Raw genomic sequence first — 24,584 nt, forward strand, 5'->3', positions numbered from 1 at the left:
AGTATCAACTTCCTGATCTCTGGGTCATTGGGCACGTAAACACAGTCTTCAAACCATAGGGTGTCGTGCTCATCCTCACGAAATCCTTTAGCTTTTCCTTTTCTCAGTTTCTCCTTAATAGAGGCAATCTCCTTGTCAGTCTTCTGAGCTTCTCTAATTCTATCCATCAAAGTTGACTGAATCTCCAATGCTGCTACATAGCCTCTCGGAACTATTTCCAAACATAGTTCACGAAGATTTTCTGCTAACTCCCTTGGTATTTCTCCCATCATTAATGTATTGACGTGGCTCTTACGGCTCAATGCGTCAGCTACTACATTAGCCTTTTCGGGATGGTAATGCAATCTCGTATCATAATCCTTGATGAGCTCCAACCATCTCCTTTGTCTGAGGTTTAACTCCTTCTCCGTGAAAATGTACTTCAAACTCTTATGATCCGTGTACACCTCACAATGGTTTCCAATGAGGAAATGTATCCATGTTTTCAATGCATGCACTACAGCTGCTAACTCCAAATCATGCGTAGCATAATTCAACTCATGAGGCTTCAGTTGTCTTGAGGCATATGAAACAACTCTCCCTTCCTACATAAGCACTGCTCCAAGTCCTCGACGTGAAGCGTCGCAATACACCTCATAGTCCTTGGTCTGATCTGGCAAAATCAACACTGGTGAAGTAACCAAGTGTTTCTTCAACTCCTGGAAACTAGCCTCACATTCCTCAGTCCATTTGAACTTGGTATCCTTCTTTAATAACTCCTTCATAGGCTTCGCAATCTTTGAGAAATTCTCAATGAATCTCCGGTAGTATCCTGCGAGTCCAAGAAAACTCTGGATCTCTCCAACCGTGGTTGGTGCTTCCCACTTGGTCACGGTATCAACTTTTGTGGGATCAACTGATATTCCTTCTCCAGATATAACGTGTTCGAGAAATCCTACTTCCTTCAGCCAAAACTCACATTTGCTGAACTTGGCATACAACTGATGTTCTTTGAGCTTTTCAAGTACCAATCGCAAATGTTCCTTATGCTCTTCTTCATTCTTCGAGTAAACCAGGATATCATCAATGAACACCACGACAAACTTATCCAAGAACTCCATAAACACTTTGTTCATTATGTTCATAAAATAGGCAGGTGTGTTAGTCATACCAAATGACATAACGATATACTCGTACAGCCCATACCTGGTGGTAAAAGCTGTCTTAGGAATATCCTGTTCTTGAATCTTCAACTGGTGGTATCCTGATCGTAGATCGATCTTGGAAAATACCTTAGCTCCTTGCAATCGATCAAACAGATCATTAATCATTGGTAGTGGGTACTTGTTCTTGATCGTTACTTCATTCAATCCTCGATAATCAACAACCATCCTTAACGATCCATCCTTCTTCTCTACTAGAAGTACTGGCAATCCCCAAGGCGAAGAACTTGGGCGAATATATCCTTTATCCAATAACTCCTTAATCTGCTTCTTAATTTTCACCAAATCCTTTGCTGGCATCCTATATGGTCTCTTCGATATTGGCCCGGTGCCTGGCAATAGTTCAATCAAAAACTCAATATCTCTATCCGGTGGCATGCCTGGCAACTCTTCTGGAAATACTTTAGGGAAATCCCTTACCACTGGTACTTCCTCCTACACTACTCCTGTCAAACAATTTACTAGAGTCCTCTTGGGCACATGCCGGGATACATACTTAATCCTTCTCCCTTCTGGGGTGGTAAGCAAAATTGTCTTACTGGCGCAATCGATGTTTCCTCCGTACATCGACAGCCAATCCATAGCCAGAATTACATCCAATCCTTGTGATTCCAAAATGATTAAATCTGAGGGAAACACATGCCTACCTATACTCAATGGCACTTGAAAACATCCTTGACTGGCCATATACTCCGCTCCTGGTGAGCTAACTAGCATAGGTGTTCTAAGAACCTTAGTGGGCAGGTTATACTTATCCACAAATCCCCTTGACATGTATGAATGCGATGCACCAGTATCAAAAAGAATGAGTGCAGTAAATGACTTAACCAAAAACTTACCGATGACGGCATCTGGCTACTCTTCAACCTCCTCCACATTTACGTGGTTCACCTGTCCCCTGTTGAAAGGGTTTGGCTTCTTCCCAGAGCTTCCATTGCTATTTCCATTTTGTAATTCAGGACATTCATTTGCATAATGTCCTGTCTTCGAACACTTAAAGCAAGTGACTTGGCTCAGGTCCTTCTTGGCTGGGGTTGATGGGTTGGTGCGATTCTGGCCATTGCTTCCTCCATTCCCATTACCATTCCTGGTGCCATTGTGATTGTGCGAGCTACCTCCTCCATGGGTATGCTGAAAATGTCCTTTCGGTCTAGGGGTAAAACGTGGCTTCTGCTGAGCTCCTGAATTGTACTTCCCTTGTCCATAGTTCCTCTTGTGATTCTCAATTTGCTGATGCTTGCCTTCAATCATAAGAGCACGGTCTACCAACTCCTGGTAGTTGTTGAAGGTTGCTACCATCAACTGCATGCTCAACTCATCATTCAGTCCTTCCAGAAACTTCTCCTACTTAGCCGCATCCGTAGCAACGTCATCTGGGGCATAACGTGCTAACTTACTAAAGTCCTCCACATACTGGCCTACTGTCCGTCCTCCTTGGCGCAAGTTGCGAAACTCACGCTTCTTCATGGCCATAGCTCCTGCTGAAACATGGGCAGTACGAAAGGCCTACTAAAACTGGTCCCATGTGACAGTGTTGATAGGGAAAGTGGTTGTGAAATCCTCCCACCATGATGCTGCGGGTCCTTCAAACTGATGTGCGGCAAACTTCACCTTCTCCGCATCCGTGCATTCTGCTGTGGTCAACTCTCTACTTGTCTTGCGGAGCCAATCATCTACTACTATCGGCTCGGTGCTACTGGAAAACACCGGTGGATTCAGCCTAAGAAATCGGGCTAAGTGATCAACGGGTGGTGGTGGTGGTGGTGGGTTGTTGTTGTTGTTCCCCTGGTTCTGATTCTGGACTAGCAACTGCATCAATGTGTTCTGCTGCTGGATCAACTGGGTGAGCTCTGGTGGGAAGGTAAATCCGGGGTCACGTCTCGGAGGCATCTAAGGGTTTAGAAAAGATGAGATGTAAGAATAGAGGGGGTCTAAAGAGAAAACACTACCCATATGCACATGAGGCAAAAGCAAACAATTCACTTCATTCAATCAAACAAGGGCATACAATCGATCTAACTATCGCAAAAGTGCTCGGACTACTATATTTACATGGTGGACTACTACTACTGATGAGGTGGTCTACTAGAAATATTCTTCGGTTGCAGACTCCATGATATCTGCTTCAGCTTCATCAACATAGTCATCATCGCTTTCGTCTGGGTCCAAGTCTGTGTCATCGATGATGATGTAGTCTTCCGGGCTAATCTCCTTGGGTTCTTCATCTTCATCTACTGGTGTAGCGTCTCCCATAAATATCGTTAGCTTCATAGTTAGGTCGACATTCTTATCCACCAATACTTCAATTTCCTCTTCATAATCTTCATGTGTAGCCTTGAGTTCTTCCTCCAGTTCCTTGATTCTTGTCCCTGCCTTCTTCAGATCTATCATGTCAGCGCACATCTGGTTCTCCTGTCGTCAAATGTGCTGGTTTAACTCCTGGATAAAAGCTGCAATTGATCTATCCTTCCTGGTGCTGATCATCTCCCAGTGCTCATCTCGGCGCCCACAAATCTGGTAGATTGTATCCTTGAGATCATTGCGGTAGACTTCTCCAATGCGTCCCATGGCGATGTGAGCTGCCATGCTCTTTCCTAGACTCCAAGTTGGTGCATCAAAAGAAAATTCTATGGGCTCAGTGACTGGCATGAACGTCCTTCCTAGAACTTGAACTTGAATCATCCAGCGCTCTTCTTCAGGCAAAGTGGCATTGTAGGTTCCGGTGAAGCTTGGTACTCCTATGTTCAGGTATCTAGTGACTTCCTTCAAGTGACGTCCAAAGGGTGTATCTTCATCCGATTGCGTGAACTTGTTCCTTGCATCTGCCATCCTAAAAGAGTAGAAAAGATGAGAGGTCGGATGAGAAGAGAGTGGATAGTGATCTAGGTCTTTTAGCTTAGTGGTCGTGTCCTACAGTCAGCGTGTGCTCTGATACCATCTCTATAGCGACCAGACCTCAAACAGTCTGATCTCTATGCTCCGGTGTCATCCCTGGATCAGTAATGCTAACACCACACAATACTCGGAGGATTTATAACAGAGTGGAAATCACACACTTATTACATCGAGGGTCTCCATAGAGAATTTATTACAATAAATATGGCTTAAGGCCATCTAATAACGATAACAGTGGAAGGCTTGGAAGATAAGTGAGTCCATCAACTCCAACGGCATCACTGAGTATAGAACCACGACCTAAAAACTCCTTAATCGTCGTCTGAAAAGTCTACAACATTAACGTTGCAGCCCGAAATGGGTCAGCACATGGAATATGCTGGCAAGGTAACACATAAAGAGTAATGGAATGAAACAGCTATACTATATGCATATTTGGCTGGTGGAAAGCTCTATGGTTACAGTTTTGCGTAAAGCCAATTTTTCCCTACTACAAAGGAATAAATTTATTTAACTATCATAGTAGTTGTTAAACATTGAGAATGGTTGACAGCATCCTCAATCCCAATTAAAAATGTCATTAACAAAACCCAACAAAATTAATTTAGAGTAACATGTTGAGATTCACATGATAATCCAGGTACTAGATACTCAAGATGTCCATAACCGGGGACACGGCTAACCATGATTAGTTTATTACACTCTGCAAAGGTTTGCGCACTTTTCCCCACAAGACTTGATCGCCTCCGTTCGGTTTCCCGCACTACATGGTGTTTGAGAAGACGGATGACCGAGACATAGTCTTTCAGAAGCGCTAGCACCTTACGATGGATAGACCGTTACACCTACTTTCCCCTACATCTGCTAGTCTACCCTGTAAGAGTTCGCACGACTTATTCAACTATGCCAGAGCCCATAATGGCTTGTGGCTGCACACGGAAGTTTCTAGTATGAATAATCTCATGATCCCTTTGAGCCTGGGTGGCGGTCCAAAAGAAAACAAGCAAGTCTTGGACTACCCAGGTGCCTCAATCCACCCAGATGTGTGTTTAAGTTGCCACCTTAGATAAACCACTAATTAACAAACTCACATTTGTCATGGATATCACTCACCCAATCCACCTCTACTAGCATAGCATGGCACAATAAGCAAACGTAGAAGTAACTCCCAAAGGTTGATATATAACAGGTGATAGGTACTACCTCAACTACTTCTCATCCCACAATTTAATTAGATCCTAATCATGCAATGTTTGAGGATTGATCTAATGCAATAAAACTGGGTAGTAGAAAAGGTATGATCAAAGTGTTACTTGCCTTGCTGATAATCCGGGAAACCTAGCGATTCAAAGTAACAAGCGGCGCACTCCGGGTATTCTATCGCAGACAAACAAACAAGCATACAATAAGTACTCATCTAATGCACGGGTAAAACTCAAATAAGAGATCTAACCAGAAGGTTCAACTTAAGAACTCCGGTTGGCAAAAAGAATCAAATCGAACAAAGCAATGAAAATCAAACGGCGAAAGAAAACAACTTCGTTCTACTAATCTGGATTTAAGTCAAATTTTACAGTAGCAAAAACTTGTTTAAGTTGGTTAAACGGATAGAGGGTTTTGAGACGAAACTCCAGGCGCTTGAATCGCCTGATTCCGATAAACGAGCGAAAAGTTATACTAAAACGAAAATTGGATCAGGAATCGCGATTAGAAAAATCGCGGATTTAATCCGAGAAAAAGAAAAACGACGAACGTTCGTTAGAACGAACGGATGAACGCTTGCTAATTAAATAAATCGGAAAAATCAATCTATTTAAAAAACCGTACCTAAAAAACCGAAGGTTTTTCGAAGAAAAAAATAAAAAAACGGCGCGAAAAACGAGACGAACCTCGGGCGGCGTGCGACGGCGAGGTGGCGGCGTCCGGCGGCGGCGCTGAGGCTGGGGCGGCTTGGGCTAGGGTTTGGCTCAGCTGGGCCTCCCCCCCCCCCCTCGGCTTATAAAGCCTAGCGGGCCGGGAGTCCGGGTCGGACATGGCCCCTAGGTCGGTTCGTTTTTTTTTTAATAATTACGCGCAGAAAAAAATAAAAATAAATACTAAACAGACTCCAAAAATCCTGAAATAAATTTTCCCGGGCTTCTAAAATCAAGCTGCACAAGGTGAACATTTATTTGGGGCCTAAATGCAATTTTGAAAAATGCACATTTTTCCTAAATTCAAATAAAATAACAAAAAACTCCGAAATAAAATCATATTTGATTTTATTATTAAACCCTCAATATTTCTTTATTTGGGGAAAGTCATTTTATTCTCTCTCTCATATTTTTGTAATAGAAATAATTGACGATAAAATAACAAAAATCAAATGATCCTATTCTCAAAATTTGAGAAAACTCAAATATGGAAATAACGAAATCCCCAACTCTCTCCGTGGGTCCTTGAGTTGCATAGAAATTTCTAGGATCAACCAAAATGAAAAATAAAATATGATATGCATAGATGATCTAATGTATAACATTCCAAATTGAAAATTTGGGATGTTACAGCTAATAAACTTCCGCAATAAGTATGTGAGTTCTTTATGAGTAATGTGAGATCATGGATTATACGCACTCTCACCTTACCGCGATTTACTAGCCTCTTCGGTGCCTTGCATTGCCCTTTCTCACCTCGAGAGTTGGTGCAAACTTCACCGGTGCATCCAAACCCCATGATATGATATGCTCTATCACACATAAGCCTCCATATATCTTCCTCAAAACAGTCACCATACCTACCTATTATGGCATTTTCATAGCCATTCCGAGATATATTACCATGCAACTTCCATTGTTCTATTATTATCGCACATAGCATCATTGTCATATTGCTTTGCATGATCATATAGCTGACATAGCATTTGTGGCTCAGCCATCGTTCATCATTTTTATGCATGTTACGCTAGATCATTGCACATCCTGGTACACTGCTAGAGTCTTTCGTATAGAGTCATATTTGTTCTAGTATCGAGTTATAATTTTGAGTTGTAAGTAAATGGAAGTGTGATGATCATCATTATTAGAGCATTGTCCTAGTGAGGAAATAAAAAAGAGAAAAAAAGAGGACAAAAAGGGCCCAGAAAATGAGAGAAAAAGAGAGAAGAGGCAATGTTACTATCCTTTTCCACACTTGTGCTTCAAAGTAGCACTATGTTTTTCATATAGAGAGCCTCCTATGTTATCGCTTTCATATACTAGTAGGAATTTTCCATTATAGAACTTGGCTTGTATATTTCGATGATGGGCTTCCTCAAATACCCGAGGTCTTCATGAGCAATCAAGTTGGATGCACACCCACTAAGTTTTCAATTTGAGCTTTCATACACTTATAGCTCTTAGTGCATCGGTTGCATGGCAATCCCTACTCGCATTGACATCAATTGATGGGCATCTCCATAGCTCGTTGATTAGTCACATCGATGTGAGACTTTCTTCCTTTTTGACTTCTCATTAATTTTTATCATTGTATTCTATTCCACCCATAGTGCTATATCCATGGCTTACGCTCATGTATTGCGTGGGGGTTGAAAAAGCTGAAGCGCGCTAAAAGTATGAACCAGTTGCTTGGCTTTTCACCAAGGTTGTACATGATAAATACTTTGTGTTAAGAAGATGGAGCATGACAAGACTATATGATTTTGTAGGGATAATTTTTTTTAGCATTTTAATTTTGAAATACATGATTGTTTGTTAGTATGCCTGAGTATTGATGTCTTTATATCAAATTATAGACTATTGCTTTGAATCATCCAGATCTTAATATTCATACCATAAAAGAAAGATTACATAAAAAATTTATCATTTACCTACTCGAGGATGAGCAGGAATTAAGCTTCGAGATGCTTGATACGTCTCCAATGTACCTATAATTTTTTATTGTTCCATGCTAGTATAGTATCAATCTTGGATGTTTTATATGCAATTATATATCATTTTTTGGGACAACCTATTAACCTAATGCCCAGAGCCAGTTGCTATTTTTTTGTTTGTTTTTGGCTTTTCAAGAAATTAGTACCAAACGGAGTCCAAACACTACGAAACTTTTTGACATTTTTTATGGACCAAGAGAGACCTTAGAAGGTTCGGGAGAAGACCAAACGAGCCACGAGGGAGCGGTAAGCTCACCAGGCACGCCCTAGGGGGCGCGCCCCTTGAGCTTGTGGCCCCTCGTGGCACATATTGACCTAATTCCACCTTTATAAATTCACAAATATTCCCAATATACCATAGAGGCACCCGAAGCACTTTTTCCACCGCTGCAAACTTCTATTATTTCGTGATCCCATCTGGAGGCTTTTTACGGTACTCTACCGGAGGGGGAATCGATCACGGAGGGCTTCTACATCATCCTTGCTGCCCTTTCGATGATGCGTGAGTAGTTTAACACAGACCTACGGGTCCATAGCTAGCAGCTAGATGGCTTGTTCTCTCTCTTTGATCTTCAATACCACGTACTCCTCGATCTTCTTGGAGTTCTATCTGATGTAATCTTCTTTTGCGGTGTGTTTGTTAGAATCTAATGAATTGTGGGTTTATGATCTGAATATTTGTGAATATTAATATAGTTTTCTCTGAACTCTTTTGATTGTTATAGCTTTGTATTTCTCTTCGGTTTATCCGTTTGGTTTGGCCAACTAGATTGATCTATCTTGCAATGGGTGAGGTGCTTTGTAATGGGTTTGATCTTGCGGTGCTCCAACCTAGTGACAGAAAGGGAAAGGACACATATTTGTATTGTTGCTATTAAGGATAAAAAGATGGATTTATTCATATTGCTTGGATTTACTTTGTCTACATCATGTCATCCTGCTCAAGGCCTTACTCTGTTTTTATTAACTTAATACCCTAGATGCATGTTGTATAGCGGTCGATGGGTGGAGTAATAGTAGTAGATACAGGCAGAAGTCGGTCTACTTGTCTCGAAGGTGATGCCTATATACATGATCATTGCCTTGAATATCGTCATAACTATGCACTTTTCTATCAACTGCCCAATAGTAATTTGTTTACCCACCGTATGCTATGTGTTCGAGAGAGAAGCCTCTAGTGAAAACTATGGCCCCCGGGTCTACTTTTATCATTTATAAAATCCAAAAATACTTTGCTGCACTTTTTATGTTTTATTTTATTTTGCAATTTACTTTATCTATCTACCACTACAAGATTTGATCCTTGCAAATAACCGCCAAGAGGATTGACAACCCACTTGTTTGTGTTGGGTGCAAGTATTTGCTTTTGTGTGTGCAGGTGCTACCAATGAGTTTTTGTGTGGTTCTCCTACTGGATTGATAATCTTGGTTCTTAACTGAGGGAAACACTTATCTCTACTATACTGCTGCATCATCTCCTCTTCGAAGAAATCCCAACGCAGCTCACGAGTAACAAAAACCAGCAACATACTTTTAAGGGCGTAACTAAATTTCCTCTACGGACGGGATTATCAAAGTATCATCAACATATTGGACAATAGGGTAATCTTGGTCATGGCAAGGGATTGGGAGCTGCAACACACACCTCTAGTGCATGTCATTAACCAACAACTGAAGCTGATTAGCTGCAAGTACAAACAACAAAGGAGATAAAGGATATTCCTACCTAACACCCCTCTTACAGCAAACTACTTCCCAGGAACATGATTCAAAAGAACATATGATGTTCTAGTGGATAAAAGTTGCTCCACCCAGCAAATCCATTTAGAATCACAACCTTCGTGTTTGTGAGTCTCCAAGAAGGTTGAATGCTCAACAGAATGAAAAGCCTTTTCAAAGTCCAATTTCAGAATTAAAATGGTTGATGGCACCGATGGGGGTATTCAAGTGTCCAACCAATGCAATCTTGTATTGTCCTGCTCGTAATAAAACCATATTGATTTTTGTGAATGCATCTCATATTATCCTTCTGAAACATGTTACGAGCAATCTTTGACAACAACTTCAAGCCCATGCTAGTAAGACAAATTGGCCTATAACCCCCTACCGTCTCGGGTGAAAGCTTCTTGGGAATTAGGGTAATATAAGATCCATTAATATTATTTAACCTGGCGTTCCCCTCATAGAAGGACTAAGCAAGAGCATAGAATTCTTTGCAAACGATGGGCCAACATTTCCTAAAGAAAAGGCCATTGAAGCCATCGGGTCCTAGGGCCTTGTCAATAGGCATATTCTTGATAATCAGATCCATTTCATCATTTTCAAAAGGCTTTATTAATTCATCCAGTCCATCCACATGGTTGAGGAGAGAATTTAAATCAAATCCCATATTAATTCCTTTAGCAACCCCCATCCTCCCCTTAAAACTAGACCAAATAACACCTCCACCTAGCTATGATCAGAAATCATAGTCCCATCGGTAAGCTGCAGAAGACTGGCAATGGAATTCCTGTTGGACCTCTCAGTTGCTATAGCATGAAAGATTTTGTATTCTCCTCCCCCACCTTGATATACCTAATGGTACATCTCTTTTTTTTGAGAAAACACAAAGACTTGGTGTTTCTTTTCATTGAAAGGGGGAGAAGTTACATGCCTCCTAGGAGGGGGGGGGGGGTTTACAGTTTATCTTACAGTGATCTTGGTGGACATCCCAGGTGCTTGGGATCACCAATCGATGGCTTGAAGCCCCAGCCTCAACCCATAGGGCGACCTCTGCTTTGATTCTCTTTGTTAGTTGGTGGACGGATGGTTGATCCCCATCGAAGACACAAGCATTTCATTGTTTCCAAATCATCCATCCCATCAGTAGCAAAGCATCGCGGTTGCCAGTCCCTTGCGAAGCGGTTTGGGGGTCGTCGCCTTGACAGCAAACCACCATCCGGAGATGGAGGCATCCCGGTTAGGTGGTCTGCACATCATCCTTAACCAGACAAGGGTATCATGCCATACCTGCCACGAGAAGGGGCATGAAACTAGTAGGTGGCGCATCGTCTCTGGTTCCTGGTCGCAAAGGACGCAACAGGGGTGGTGCTGCAGGCCACGGCGTTGCAATCTCTCAACAGTCCAACGCCTATCCAGGTTGGCGAGCCAATGGAAAAACTTGACTTTTGGTGGCGCCCAGGTCTTCCAAATCAATGCCGAGGCATTGCAGCTGGTATTGAAAAACTTCACTTTTGGTGGCACCAAGGTCTTCCAGATCAATGTCGAGGCGCTGCAGTTGGTACATCTCTTTTTTATGCAACAAATGTTCCACATGCAACTTAATAATCTTCCTAAATTGAACTCCTGCCTATACAAAGGCCTCAATTCCTCCAAATTATTTGGAATAACAATGACCTTGTTACACTTACTTATTAGGAGCTTCATTCTAGCAATGCTCAATTGCCATTTCTTCAAATCCTGCCTAAGAGATTTCAGCTTATGCGATATGAGTCTTTCTGGATGGCCTCTCCCAAGACTACTTGATACAATCAAAAAAAACCTTCAATTTCCACCCAATAATTCTCAAACCTGAATAAGTTAGATATATGGATGGAGATTGTAATCCTAACTACATAGGCAACATGATCACAAAACAACATTTCGATACCAAAGGTAATCAAAACTTGAACTATTTTATTGAGAACCTGGATGATTCCGCCATTCCGGTTCAGGATCAAAATAGTATGGTTACAGACCAAAAAAGAAAAAGAACAAAAGAAAAGTCGCATCCTCTATGCACTTCAAAAGTGCAGCAGAATACACAACACAACAGGCTTCGTACGTTGCTTCATTCTTCTCAGCTACAACGGAAGCAGGGGTTATTCACCATGGACCAGTATAAGGTCCTTATTACTGCCACGCATCATCATCCATCACCTCTTGATCACGTCTCCTCTTCATGGAACAGGGCAAGCCGAAATGCCCCAGATCTCCTTCGCATATTGGTCGATGGTGCGGTCGCTGCTGAACTTGCCGCTTCCAGCCGTGTTCAAGATGGACATCTTGACCCATTTCTTCTTGTCCCTGTCATGGAAACATGAGTTAAGGATTCAGCATTACGATATTCAGCAAACCCCTGTCATGGGAACTGCAATGGTATTTAGTTCTAGAATTCAAAGCATCAGCCCAATAGAAGGGATATTGTGTTTGTATCCTTACTTGTAGGCTTCATCAACCCGGGCCTGTGCATCAATGTAGCTTGGAAAGTCATAGCCAACAAGGAAGTAGTCACCACGCCCAAATCCAGTGTTCCCTTCAAGGGAATCCAAGAGAGGAGTGTAGTCGTAGGTGCCGAAAGCACCACTCCTGATAAACTGCTTGGCTTCTTCGAAGCGTGGGTCTGGCTTGAACTGTTCATAGCGAGACAAAGAATAAGTTAATAGCCCATCTGATCGTGACTTGGTGAGAATATATACTGAAATCAGTAGACTATGAACACCACAAATAGATTAGCTATTTGCAAGTCTGGCTAGCCTAATATTGTAATATTGCCTATAACTAACACGCAATCTACTGGAAGATATCTTACCAAGCCATTTTCTCTATCCTTCCTCAGACCAGCAACCTGATCTGCTTTGGCACCGAAAAGGAAGAAGTTGTCTTGTCCCACTTCTTCTCTGATTTCAACATTGGCTCCATCGAGAGTTCCAATGATAACACAGCCATTCAGAGAGAACTTCATGTTACTTGTTCCACTTGCTTCCATGCCTGCAGTACTGATGTGCTGTGACAGTTCACTGCCAGGAATGAGCACTTCAGCCACTGATACATTGTAGTTTGGAATGAACACCACCTGGAGGAACAAGAACCTCGTATTAAATCATAAAACACAATCGAATGTCAAATTAATATTTCAGTAATGTTCATTCCACAAGAATTATATATATTAGGATTAGATGAAAATTGCCAACGAAGAAGTGAATGCTGTACAGTCGATACCTTCAGATATTTGTTGACGTCAGCATCGTTGTTCACCACAGCACCAACATCATTTACCAATTTCACTATTCTTTTGGCGTTGGTGTATGTTGCAAATGCTTTCCCTCCTACCATGACAGTGCGCGGTGTAACCTTCTGCCTGTCTGCTGCGCTCATTTCCTAACATGATACATAAGCCTATTCAGGACCATAATACTGAATATTTTCCATCTAATGGAGACATGGTAAAGCTATAAGAATAGGGGCAATTCCAAGAAAGAAGCCAAACCTTTAACTTCTTGTATCTGTACACAGCTCCCAAAATGTTCATCAGCTGTCTCTTGTATTCGTGGATGCGTTTAATTTGTATATCAAAAAGGCTATCTGGGTCAATTGTAACACCAGTCACATCCAATACATGCTTGGCTAGGCGCTTTTTGCTGGCCAGCTTGGCTGCTGCCCACTCAGCATGTAGTTTTTCATCATCTGCGAACTGTTAAAAAATTCAGTTATACTGTGATAGTGTGATGGGCAATAACAAAAAGAGATGGAAGATTAGAAGCATGCACACATACTTTCCGAAGCCCGGTGAGAAGATCAAGGTTGCTTGTCCACTGATCTGTTTTTAGCCATTTAGTGACTATTTCACTCAACTCAGGGTTGCAAAAACGGAGCCATCTACGTGGTGTAATTCCATTAGTTTTGTTCTGGAATTTGTTAGGCCAAATAGAGACATAATCTGCAAACAGCTCTTGTTTCAAGATGTTGCTGTGCAACTCGGCCACTCCATTCACCTGTCAGAAGAATTTAGTACACTTCATTATGGTCTACCTCATATGATACAGGAAGGCAAATCGATGCTGGAATAGCACAAAAAGTACAGAACAGAGAGCTCCAGAACCAATTGAAGCGCCCATAAATTACATTTTAATAAAAAATCTTAGCAAGTTAGCATAAAGAAGCAAGCAAAATAATGGGATTACAAGCAACGTTTTCTCAGAGAATGAGTGAGATACAGTAAATTGCAAAATACATAAATAAAGTAATCATGGTCAAGTAGGAGGATATTCACTATGCCTTTATTATCTTAAAAAGAAAGACAATGTAAAATGGTCCAGTAGGAGTACAGAGACAAAACTACCGTGTAACGGGCTGTAGAAAATGAAAAATGAAATAACAGGATGCAGAACATGGCAATGAAATAAGAATACCGTATGCCCAGCCACAACACACAAATTCGCCATCCGCACTACTGGCTTCTCGGGATTGTTATCTAAAACCCTCATCGATTCGATCTTTCCCTCCATATCCTTCCGGGTGGAGATTACCATTTCTCTAAACTGCAAGCAAATGGCACAACTTTGTCATTTTGTGCCATAACTGTTGTGTACTGAAAGAGTACATACGGCTTGACAGTTACCCGCTTGTCAATTTCCTCAATGATTTCCATGTGACGTGGAAGCAATTTCCTCATTACAGCCTGTGACCATTTCTCAAGAGCTTCAGGAAGAACCGTGTGATTGGTGTAAGCAACCGTCCTGGACCATGAGACAAATTTGTAAATAAGTATGTAAAGGTAATAATGCAAATTTAATATTGGTGAAAATCTCACTTATTTGTGACAGCCCAGGCTTCGTCCCAACCAAGTCCCTCCACGTCCATAAGCAACCTCATTAGCTCAGGAATGGCAAGAGTTGGATGAGTGTCATTCATTTGAACAGCAACTTTGGAAGGGAACTCACTCCACTTCCCTGAAACTCTGTCAGCTTTTCTTTCTTTAAATCTGAAAATAATATCCTGGAAAAAAATCATAGTCAGTTATGCTTGTCAATATTTATCGTGGAGGACCAAACGAAAAGATATTGAGAAAAGACGAAATAAAACCACGTTGTAACTGCGTAAAAATAGGAAGGATAATTTAAATGTAATGGGACTCAGAAGTCTGGTCATGATAATGATAATAGTGATACAGGTTTTCTTAATGAACCTTGATCATGCATTTTTCTCATGCAAGATGGTGGAAATTTGATGCAGCGTGCAACAATACAAGAAGACTTGTAACAATGCAAGTATCTCTAACATCATTTCTCAACCAAACAGAAAAGCACAAGCTGGCCATAGGTGCACCTTCCTTTTACAGTAACCATCATACCAAATGAAACTAACTACATAATTACCTGAAGTGATGCGCTGCAAAGGAAATACTGCTGCTTTAATCTCAGAAGCTTCCCTTCTTCTGTAGCATCACCGGGATAGAGAACAGCACATATCTACAGGATATACAATATAATTTAAATCAAGTTAGTTAATTCATGAAAGACGAAACTGGAGCCAAAAGATACGACAGTTATTTCTGGCTTACATATAGGCATTGATAGCAGATGACAGATAGGAAACACACATAATCTTCAACTTATTAACTATGATGGATTAACACCTCACTTATAGTCACATCTAAAAAGCATGTTAAAACCACAATAGATAACCTTTTAGCATTATTTGTGATCAAGTTGTTTGATGAGATGGTTAGTGCGTGAAATCTATAGGAAAACATGGCTATCACACAGGGCAGACTGTATTGGACGTTCTTGCTTTAAACAGAAAATAAAATTACTGGTTTAGTATATGATGCCATCGATCAGGAGCAGTATTCACAAAGTTAAAGGCGCTCTTGATTTATCATATACGAGCAATTGAGTGACTCAGTTTAGGACTTGCACATCACCTGCTGTGCCCTCGAGTGAAGTTGAGCAGCTGACTCATACTGGCCATCATTGAACTGAAATAAGTTGAAATCCTCAGCAGTAGCTGTTGCATCCCAAAGGCGAAGACTGATTGCATTTTTTGTCTTGTACCCAGGAATTGGCACATCATAGGCTAAAGCGTTCAGAACTTCTCCACCGGCCCATTTCCGCCTATCACATGATAAAGCAAACAAACATATCAATTAGAGGGACACAAAAAGGCATTGGCATAAAAACCAATAAAATGAATAAATAGCGAGTCTGTGATAATGGATCCAGTCTATGTACAAGAACTCTGATAAAAGCATCACCAAATCTAGTTTTTTTATCCCGTCTGATGTACAACAACTCTGCTTAAAGCATCGCCAAATGTAGTTTCATGCATGAACATTCATTCATACACGCTCAAATTTTTTGGACCAAAAAAAAACACATATTCAAAACATTTGATCAAAGAAACATGGAGTACAGAAGATCCTAAATCTGTAAATTAAAACACGGAAAAGAAATGCAGTTAAAGAAGCATCATACTATCATTTTGAATTTAGAAGGCATCACGTCATAAAAAACTCCATCTCAAGCCATTAATCAATATTTTATCATTATAGCACTTGTCCAGGTGTCCATCTATGGCTTACTTTCCATCTGGCGAAATCTCGACATGGCCGAAAAATCTGATTGGGTATACAACATCATGCCTGACAATCTCCCATGGGCTAAACTTCTGAAAAATATTAAACAGCATAGCTATTATCGAGATCCAGATAAAAAAATTGTGAAGAATGATATGAGCATATAGAAATGGTACATCAAGCCAATCTTCAGCGATTTCTTCTTGTCCTTCCTTGGCAATGCGCTGCTTGAACAGGCCATAACGGTAACGAAGGCCATAGCCCCAAGAAGGCAAGTTCAGCGTTGCCATTGAATCCAAAAAGCAAGATGCAAGCCTGCCCAAGCCACCATTTCCCAGAGCCGCATCTCTCTCCTGAATTCAAGACAAATTCACACCATCAATTACTGGTGAAAAGAGGGTCCAGATGTTTCAGTCAAAAGCTTTATTAGCTATCCCGGTGCCATGAACCCATAATTAGCTTTTGGTAACAGATCTAGATTCATATTAAGTGGTGGTGCTTAACAGAGGAGAAAAATGTCAATCTTGCAGACCCTGGATCTGCTCGTGTTGCTATTGTAAACAACTGATTTTCAATTTTTCTTGTATAGTGCACCTTCTACGCCTTGCTCAATTCTTTTTGAGACATGCAGTGATCTACGCATTGTGTAGTGCACTTTCTTTTTGTTTGGTTAAATAATGGATCAAGAAATCTAAGCCAGCCAACCAGATACCTGAACCGCTTCTACAAAAGGCCACACAAAACGTAGTACTGGTACTTCAATTAGAAAATGTCACGGTCAAACAAAGCACTAATTAAATAATGTCACTCCCAAGAGTACGAAAATAGATAGCCTTAATTAAGCGAAGCACACTCCAATTTAGGACGAGAGGCACTTCGATCGCTCACCTGTCCAGCGATGGCCTCGAGCTCGTAGCCGAACTTCTTCAGGGCGTCAGCGTAGGCGCCGGTGATGGCGAGGTTGCCGACGGCGTTGGTGAGCGCGCGGCCCTGCAGGTACTCCATGGAGAGGTAGTAGGTCTGCTTGGGATCCGTCTTGTGGAAATGCAGGTAGGTGTCGTTCCATCTCTGCACACACAAAAGCACAGATCAACATTCCGCGCCGCAGCAGCGACGGAGGACGCGAGCGGGCGGCGCGAGATAGCGAAGGCAGCACCTGGAGGAGGTGGTCGCGGACGCTCTCGGCGGTGGCGTAGAAGGCCTGCTCGGGGCCGAAGGCGAGCGGCGAGAAGTGGGGGCTGTACTGCGCGTGGTAGGAGATGTTGCCGGCGATGGCGGAGGGGTCCTCCGACGCGGGGCTGGCCGCCGGCTTCACCTTGTCCGCCGCACTCATCGCGGGGTGGGGAATTGCGTCGAGCACGAGCACTCGGTGTGTGCGGGGGAGGTGGCGATAAGGCCTCGGGGCGGGCACCGAATGGGAACGGTAAACTCTGGAGGCCGGGGGGCTCCTTTTGTACCGAGTTCACGTGGCTCACGGCCGGTGAGGGCGACGGGATCCGAGAAACTGGGCGAGGCTAACGATTCTTGGAAGCTCCAGAGATATTTTTATTTTTCAGTGGTAGAGGAGTAAAAGCGGGAGAAAATGAAGGGCGCGTCGGTTGTTTTCTGGGCTCCCCTTGGATAGTTCTTTCTTTGGCTTCTTGTTTTGTGAGGTTATTTTCTGCTCTCTCTCTCTCTTTTCCATGAAAGGGTCAATAGGGTTTTTGTGAGTGAGCACAACAGACCGGAATACACAAATGTAGAGTTTCTTTGTGGTGGTTCAACGATCTCATTAGTTAAGAAAAATATTGGCCAGTTAATTAGAGAAAAAACCAAATGAAAATCGAGATACGAGCTCAACTACCAAATTAAAACATTTCGACTCATAATATAAGATGCTGTTACAACCGATTGTTATAACATCTTATATTATATGGGGCAGAGGGAGCATTTTTTAGAAGAAAAATAAGACCAGAATGAAAACCAAGAAACAAGCCTAGCTGTTGAGCCTCATGGACCATGACGTCCAAGATCAATGGCCGATCTAGCTACCCACACATAAGTCCATACGCCTTGCTAAGAAGAAAACGATCATCGAGGCTATATATGCACAATGTCGCCATCATGGTTCACCACCTTCAATCTAGCGACTCCGCCTCTTAAATTTTCGCCAAGGGAACGATCACCATGACATTGTAACTAAATTCTGTGACTGGAGAGCAAAATTCTCAAATGTGGACTCGGCAGCGTATCTCCTTTTGATCAGATGGTCCATTTCTTCTCAATGTTGCAAAGAGGTTCACATGTTTTCCCGAAGAGATGAAGAACACATGCATTTTTGTGCATGTTTCGGAAGGACTCTAGACTTGCCATGCTGACTAGCTCAAGACTAAGGGCCTCTTTTATCTACAGGATCTATGTAGGTACTCTCTCCGTCTAAAAATATTTGTCGAAGAAAAAGACATATTTTAGTTCTATATACATCTGTTTTTATTCATTTTTTCGACAAGTATTTCCGGACGGAGAGAGTATTTTAGAGCATTTGGTCCTAAGGATTCTTTTCTACGTTGGTTTGGTTTTTTTATCATAAGAAAGAATCTTATACGGTTTTTTTCCTGCATTACACTTAATCAGAAAAAAAAATCCGGTCATATCTTTCAGAAAGAACCATTTTGTTTGAAAATTTGTACCCTAATCATTTTGCCTTTTATGTTGTGCAATCATACAAACTTCGCTGCAGACTAAAATTCTTGCATGAATGAAATTGTAATTCTACTGCTACTATATTGTTTTCGTTGTTTTATCATGCGGACCAAAGAGATGAAAAGGAACAAGTCCACAGGGCGTACACGATGGAGCTGGTACACCGGAGGGAGTGAGGGAGGGAGGAAGCAGGGCCTGGAGAGCACACGTGTCACGTGGGATGGTGTCTGTCAGGCCACGCTTTTTCCTGCGCCCCCGCTGGTAAATCGGGTAGTAATAAAGATGGATCGGGCCACCATTTTCATTTCCAGATTGGGCAGGAGTGCAGCTTGTCAGCTTTCCTATTTAAGTATGATATCCTGTGCTATCGGCCACCGTGACGCACCCAGAAGATTGTCTCCTGTAGCATGTACTCGTAGCATTGCTACTACCAGATCTGAACATCCGTTTCCCGAGTTCGTGTGCCGGGCTCCGTTCATTGAACTCCAGTACGCTGCTCGACACGGTCGTCAGCTATCCATCATCGTACGAATTTCGCGACCTGGCCAGTTCATGAGGATGTGACCGATACATTCCCGAGTAAATGCTCTTCTGCATGCATATACTTACTACTCCGTTGTTAAATATAAGTTTTTAGACATTTCAAATGAACTACAACATACGGATATATATAGACAAATTTTAAAATGCCGATTTACTTATTTTATTTTATATGTAGTCATTTATTAAAATCTCTAGAAAGACTCAAGAGCATGTCCCCGCGCCCCAACAAAGTTCTTCAGGCGATTTTTCGGCCGCCGGCGTCGAAAAATCGGCCAGTAACATCATCAAAGAGCCTCTTCTCACCGCTTCGTCGTCCTCATCGTCTCGGTTCCCGTAGCAGAATCAATGCCAAAGCTGTCGCGCCGATCAGCCTCCTCCATTGATGCCTCAAGGGCGACGCAGTGAAGACGTGACGACGTGCGTCCTTCGCCCGCCATGCGTACACACGGCGGCCACGCGTACGGGCGGCACCTCCGCCTATATAAGTCGTCCCCAGCGCGCCGGTGACGCACAGGCTCTCCACCGCCGATGCCCTCGTTCCTCGACACCCCCGTTCCTCCCTCTCTTCTCACCGTTTCCAGTTCAACCATGGTCGAGCGCTTTCCAGGCGATGGCGCGGCGACAAACGGCTTCGGCTGCCGCCACCTTCACGAGGACGAAACTCGGCTCCTCTACGAGGCTGAGTATCCGGTCCCGCCGGACATGCGGGTGCCCGGGGCATGGAGGATCAGCGTCGGCGGGGTCCCGGTGCCACTGCCACCCACCGGGGCAGCGCAGCGTGCGGAGATCGCGCGTATCCGCGCAGGCGGCAAGGGAAGGTCCGCGGTACGTCCCCGACAACCCGCTCTGGGAGCAGTACTTCCGGCACCGCCACACCGAGCAGCTTGAGGCCACCAACGGCGTCGTGCCCTCCGGAAGGCTCAACTCCGAAGGCCGCCGCCGATGGTGGGGCGTGCCCGGCCGCACGCTGGAGGCCGTCCTCGAGCACATCGAGGACGACAACAGGCCCAGGCTGGAGTACCCCTCTCCCCCGTCCTTCTCCCGCCGGCGTGGGAGCTCGTGGACGCCGAGGCGCATGGATCCGGGGGCGTCCTCCTCATCGTCCGGCCGCTCGTCCGGCTCTCCCTGCCTCCGCCCCGTCAAGCCGGAGCCTCAGGACACGCCGGTCAGCCAGCGCACCCGCAGCTCCGGCGTCCGCATCGCCGACTCCTCCCCTACCTCTAGCCGCCTCGTCCTCGTCAGGCCGAAGGAGGAGCCCGGCCTCCCCGCGGAGTACGAGGCCATTGTCCGGCGCGGCTTCTCCGACGAGGCCGCCCTAAAGTGGGCGCGGGACGACTACCTTCGCGATGAGATGGTCCGGCAGCGTCGAGCCCTGGAGGAGATAGCCGCCCGCAAGCGTGGGCGCGAGGACGAGAACGACATGGTGATCCTCGACAGCGACGAGGACGAGGACGCCCCAGACCGTCCAACCTGCCGCGCCAACCTGGCGAGGGCTGCAGCAGGGACGGCGGCCGCGGAGGAGGTGACGACAACGACGGCGGCGGCGGCGGCGACTACACGAAGTTCTACAGGCTCCTCGGCATGTAGAGCTTCAAGGGCGGCGGGCGGCGAGGAACAGCAAGGGCGACGACGGGCCTAGTAGCGTTTTTTTTTCTTCTTTTGTAAAATATTTTAAATATGTATGAACTCGCCGAAGTTTGTGCTTATTTGCGCCTTGTTTGTGCCGAATTTTAGTTTTCAAAAAAATTATGGACACCGCGACTGGGGAACATCATGCCCCCAACACGCGGTTTGCGCTGATGCGTTCTCGGAGAACGATTTTTAGCGCCTTCTGTGGGAGATGCTCTAACAGAGGGAATATTTGCGAATCAACCTGCGGTTGAGTTGGTTAGGTGGACAGTGGTATCCCCAACCCACCAGGGTTCAAATCCTGGTGCTCGCATTATTCCTGGATTTATTTCAGGATTTCCGGCGATGCGCTTTCAGTGGGAGGAGACGTTTCCGGCGACGACAAGGCGCCTACGGTGACTTCGTAAATCTCAAGATGATATGCCGACTCAGTCTCTCGGAGGTGGTCATAGGGATAAGGTGTGCGTGTGTGCGTTTATAGGGATGAGTGTATGCGCCTGTATATGAGCGCTTGTGTTTGTACTGATGCTAAAGAAACAGAGGGAATGTTTGGCATGGAACCGGAGAGAAATTATGATGGCCCCTGGAGATCCCGGGAACCTTTTGAACGTGACGTGACCGCGGCGGGGCCGAGACACTGTGCGGTCCACGGAACGCACGGGGACGAGGGGCCAGTTGCGCGGCGCTCTCGCAGTCCCATGTCTCGTACTACACGCGCGGGGAAGAAGAAGATGGGGAGGCCGCGGGGGTGTCACGTCCGGTTACGGCGCGAGGTCCGTGCTGGTCGTTCACTGAGCTGTCACGGACATGGGACCAATCTGGTGAAGCGTGCGCGACAGAGTTGCCTCGGATCGTGTGCTTTTGGTTCCTTCACTCATCACCAAAATGGACGGTGCTGCGCGGTACTCGGATAGAGGATTTTCAGAGCCCGCCTTTGGCTGCCTCTCGTCGCTGGCCAAACGTAATGAAGCTCAAGCCACTTGCTGGAACTCTCATTCCGAGCCTGAATCTACGGTTTGTTGAGGCCTTAAAACTAATGCTGTACTTTACGTTTGAGGCACACTATCGGGTTGCGAAACCAATTGTTATCTTAGACATGAACAAGCTCACGTCATGACGGGGTCAACTTCAAACTACTATACTCCACCTTTTGTATATCACAAAAATATGATGTGGTAATAGACATCGACACGGTCTTTAAGATGTAATTTTGACCGCTAATTTCTATTGAGTATGTGTTCAAACCAAGCAAGCTAAATATTGTAGAAATGCTTTTTCAAGATAAATTTATACACATGGTTTTCAATCTCCTAATCTAGATAATTGAAAGATATGTGTGCTTGAAATTTTAAAGTTTAAACAAAGACATGTCCAAGACGTCATGATTTTGTGTTACAGAGGGATCAAGATGCTCCGATTTGGGAAAACTAGGTTATAGAGATCACACTTGAAACAATGTTCATTGATTGACCTTTTGCCACTAGGGTGTGATAGCCTGGCTTATTAGGGATTGTAGACTACTCATATCAATAAGGAATTCCTTCTTTTCCGGGAGCCCATTCGGACAGAACTTCAAAGTTAAGCGTGCTCAGCTTGGAGTAGTGTCAAGATGGGTGACCGACCGGGAAGTTGCTCCCGGGTGCGCATGAGTGAGGACAAAGTGCGCAGAAAAGACTAGTATTGATCTGTGGGACCAGTCTATATCCCACCAGGAGTAACGACCACCGGCGGGTGTGTCCAGGGTGTTACAAGTTGATATCAGAGCCGACCCTCGCGGTTACACGGATGGTTGCGGACAGGTGGGTGGTCATGTTGTTCATGACGTTTGTGTCCATTTTTACATTTAGATGGGACTTCAGAATAGGCATGTTTGATGGGTAATATGTTCATTTTTTGACCCTTGATTATTTCCCTACAAAGTTGAATCCAAACTATTTTTTGAGCCACACGGTCCTATTCAATTGATGTATCTAACCGGAAAAAGAATTGGGCGATCTGCCACAGGAGGAAAAGCTTTGTTTTATCCTTCATGTTGAACGTCTCCTCCTCCTCCTCCATCTCTCCTCTCTCCCCCAAAATCTCCCTCCTCTTCTAAGCTCCTCTCCTTCCTTGACCCTCTTCCAAAGCACCATAGATACCTTGTGGTGGAGATTGAGGGCACACCACCAAGCTCCGGGAAGATGTCAGGATTGCTGGGAACATATCCAAAGTCACCCAATCAGGTTATGTTGAAGGTCCCAGGAGCCAGATTCGTGGACCACGAACCTGAATCGACAATAATGAGTGCATTTGTTATTTGTGGATAAAAACTTGTATTACTTAGAGTCAACCTTACAAAGAACAATGACCTTTGGAGGGTCGTAGCCTGTCTAGACAAAAGTGAGTGCCTCTGCTGTTGATGGAGATGTTGGAAGTTTTTGTTGCATACTCAGAAAGTTTGATTTTGTCGATGTGTCTAAAATGTTCTAACATAGTGAACGCCTTTTAACACAATCATGGGAGAAACATTGCAGTTATGCTAAAACTTTTGCATAGAGTTCTCTATTGCACGAAAAAAAAATCTCAAGCTCACAGTTAGATCAGACACATTTGGAGGAGTTGACCGATGAAACTATGAATTAACCAACGACTCAGGTATCATCGCTAGATGATCCATTTATGACCTTTGTTATGGGTTGTTTAGGAGTTAATGTCGCGAGACAGTTGTAATCAACCTATATTGAATAAATGGTTGTTTGAATCGGTTAACGCAGTCTAGATATTGTAGATAAACTTAACGATACCATGCGTGACCTCATAGTTAATCAATTCAAATCATTCCCGCAAAATAAAAGAAAGGGTTTTAATTAGTTTTGTTATTAGTTATGCCACACTATTTAACTTTTCCATTAAAAGTTTCAAGTATTTAAAATGCAATCCTTTAGTTAAACATGTACTTAAAAATGTCACTCAACAGTGTTACCGTTCGGTCAAAGGCCATTGGTCGGGGTGAAGTGACCAAAATATCCTTGAATCTCATTTGTCAACATCCCTTCCGCAACTCACTGTAAGCGTGGGCCATAGTTTCAATATATGGAGAATGAAATTAGAAGCAAAAATAGCTTCGCCGCGAGTTATCGAATCTCCACATGTCATTATTTTTTCTTGTAGTTTTAATTCTCAGGTGTGATAACAATTACTCTCTCCATTCCACAATGTCGTGCGTCCGTGCTTTCCAAAATTCAAGCCTGACCGTAAATTTAACCAGCGAGACCAACTACGGAGGGAACAAAAATTATACCACTGAATTTGTATTTTTCATATGAATTCAGTGGTATAATTTTTTCTCCCGTCGCATTCGGTCTCGTTGGTTAAATTTACGGTCAAATTTGAATCTCGGAAAGCGCGGGCA

The 24,584-nt window shown here is 43.7% G+C and overlaps 1 protein-coding gene across 2 annotated transcripts; it reads right to left on the bottom strand.

The window, feature by feature from the left end:
- Positions 1 to 11,601: 11,601 nt before the first annotated feature.
- On the bottom strand, positions 11,602 to 17,836 carry LOC542862 (alpha-glucan phosphorylase, H isozyme-like). 2 transcript variants are annotated; one of them, NM_001427929.1, is made up of 15 exons: positions 17,496 to 17,836; positions 17,228 to 17,407; positions 16,516 to 16,692; positions 16,346 to 16,431; positions 15,689 to 15,878; positions 15,141 to 15,233; positions 14,576 to 14,760; positions 14,384 to 14,501; positions 14,175 to 14,303; positions 13,539 to 13,757; positions 13,253 to 13,456; positions 12,985 to 13,143; positions 12,575 to 12,838; positions 12,205 to 12,395; positions 11,602 to 12,069 (listed from the first exon to the last, which is right to left on the bottom strand). In NM_001427929.1, exons 1-15 carry the CDS (start codon positions 17,670 to 17,672, stop codon positions 11,943 to 11,945), a joined length of 2,499 nt encoding a protein of 832 aa, NP_001414858.1. In that variant the 5' UTR covers positions 17,673 to 17,836; the 3' UTR covers positions 11,602 to 11,942. The 2 variants fall into 2 exon arrangements, with proteins under 2 accessions (NP_001414858.1, XP_044342139.1); XM_044486204.1 differs by having other exon boundaries at positions 11,660 to 12,069; positions 16,346 to 16,692; positions 17,496 to 17,773.
- Positions 17,837 to 24,584: the final 6,748 nt, after the last annotated feature.

The sequence above is a fragment of the Triticum aestivum genome, chromosome 3A (genome assembly GCF_018294505.1).
Source record: "Triticum aestivum cultivar Chinese Spring chromosome 3A, IWGSC CS RefSeq v2.1, whole genome shotgun sequence".
Taxonomy (NCBI): Eukaryota; Viridiplantae; Streptophyta; class Magnoliopsida; order Poales; family Poaceae; genus Triticum; species Triticum aestivum.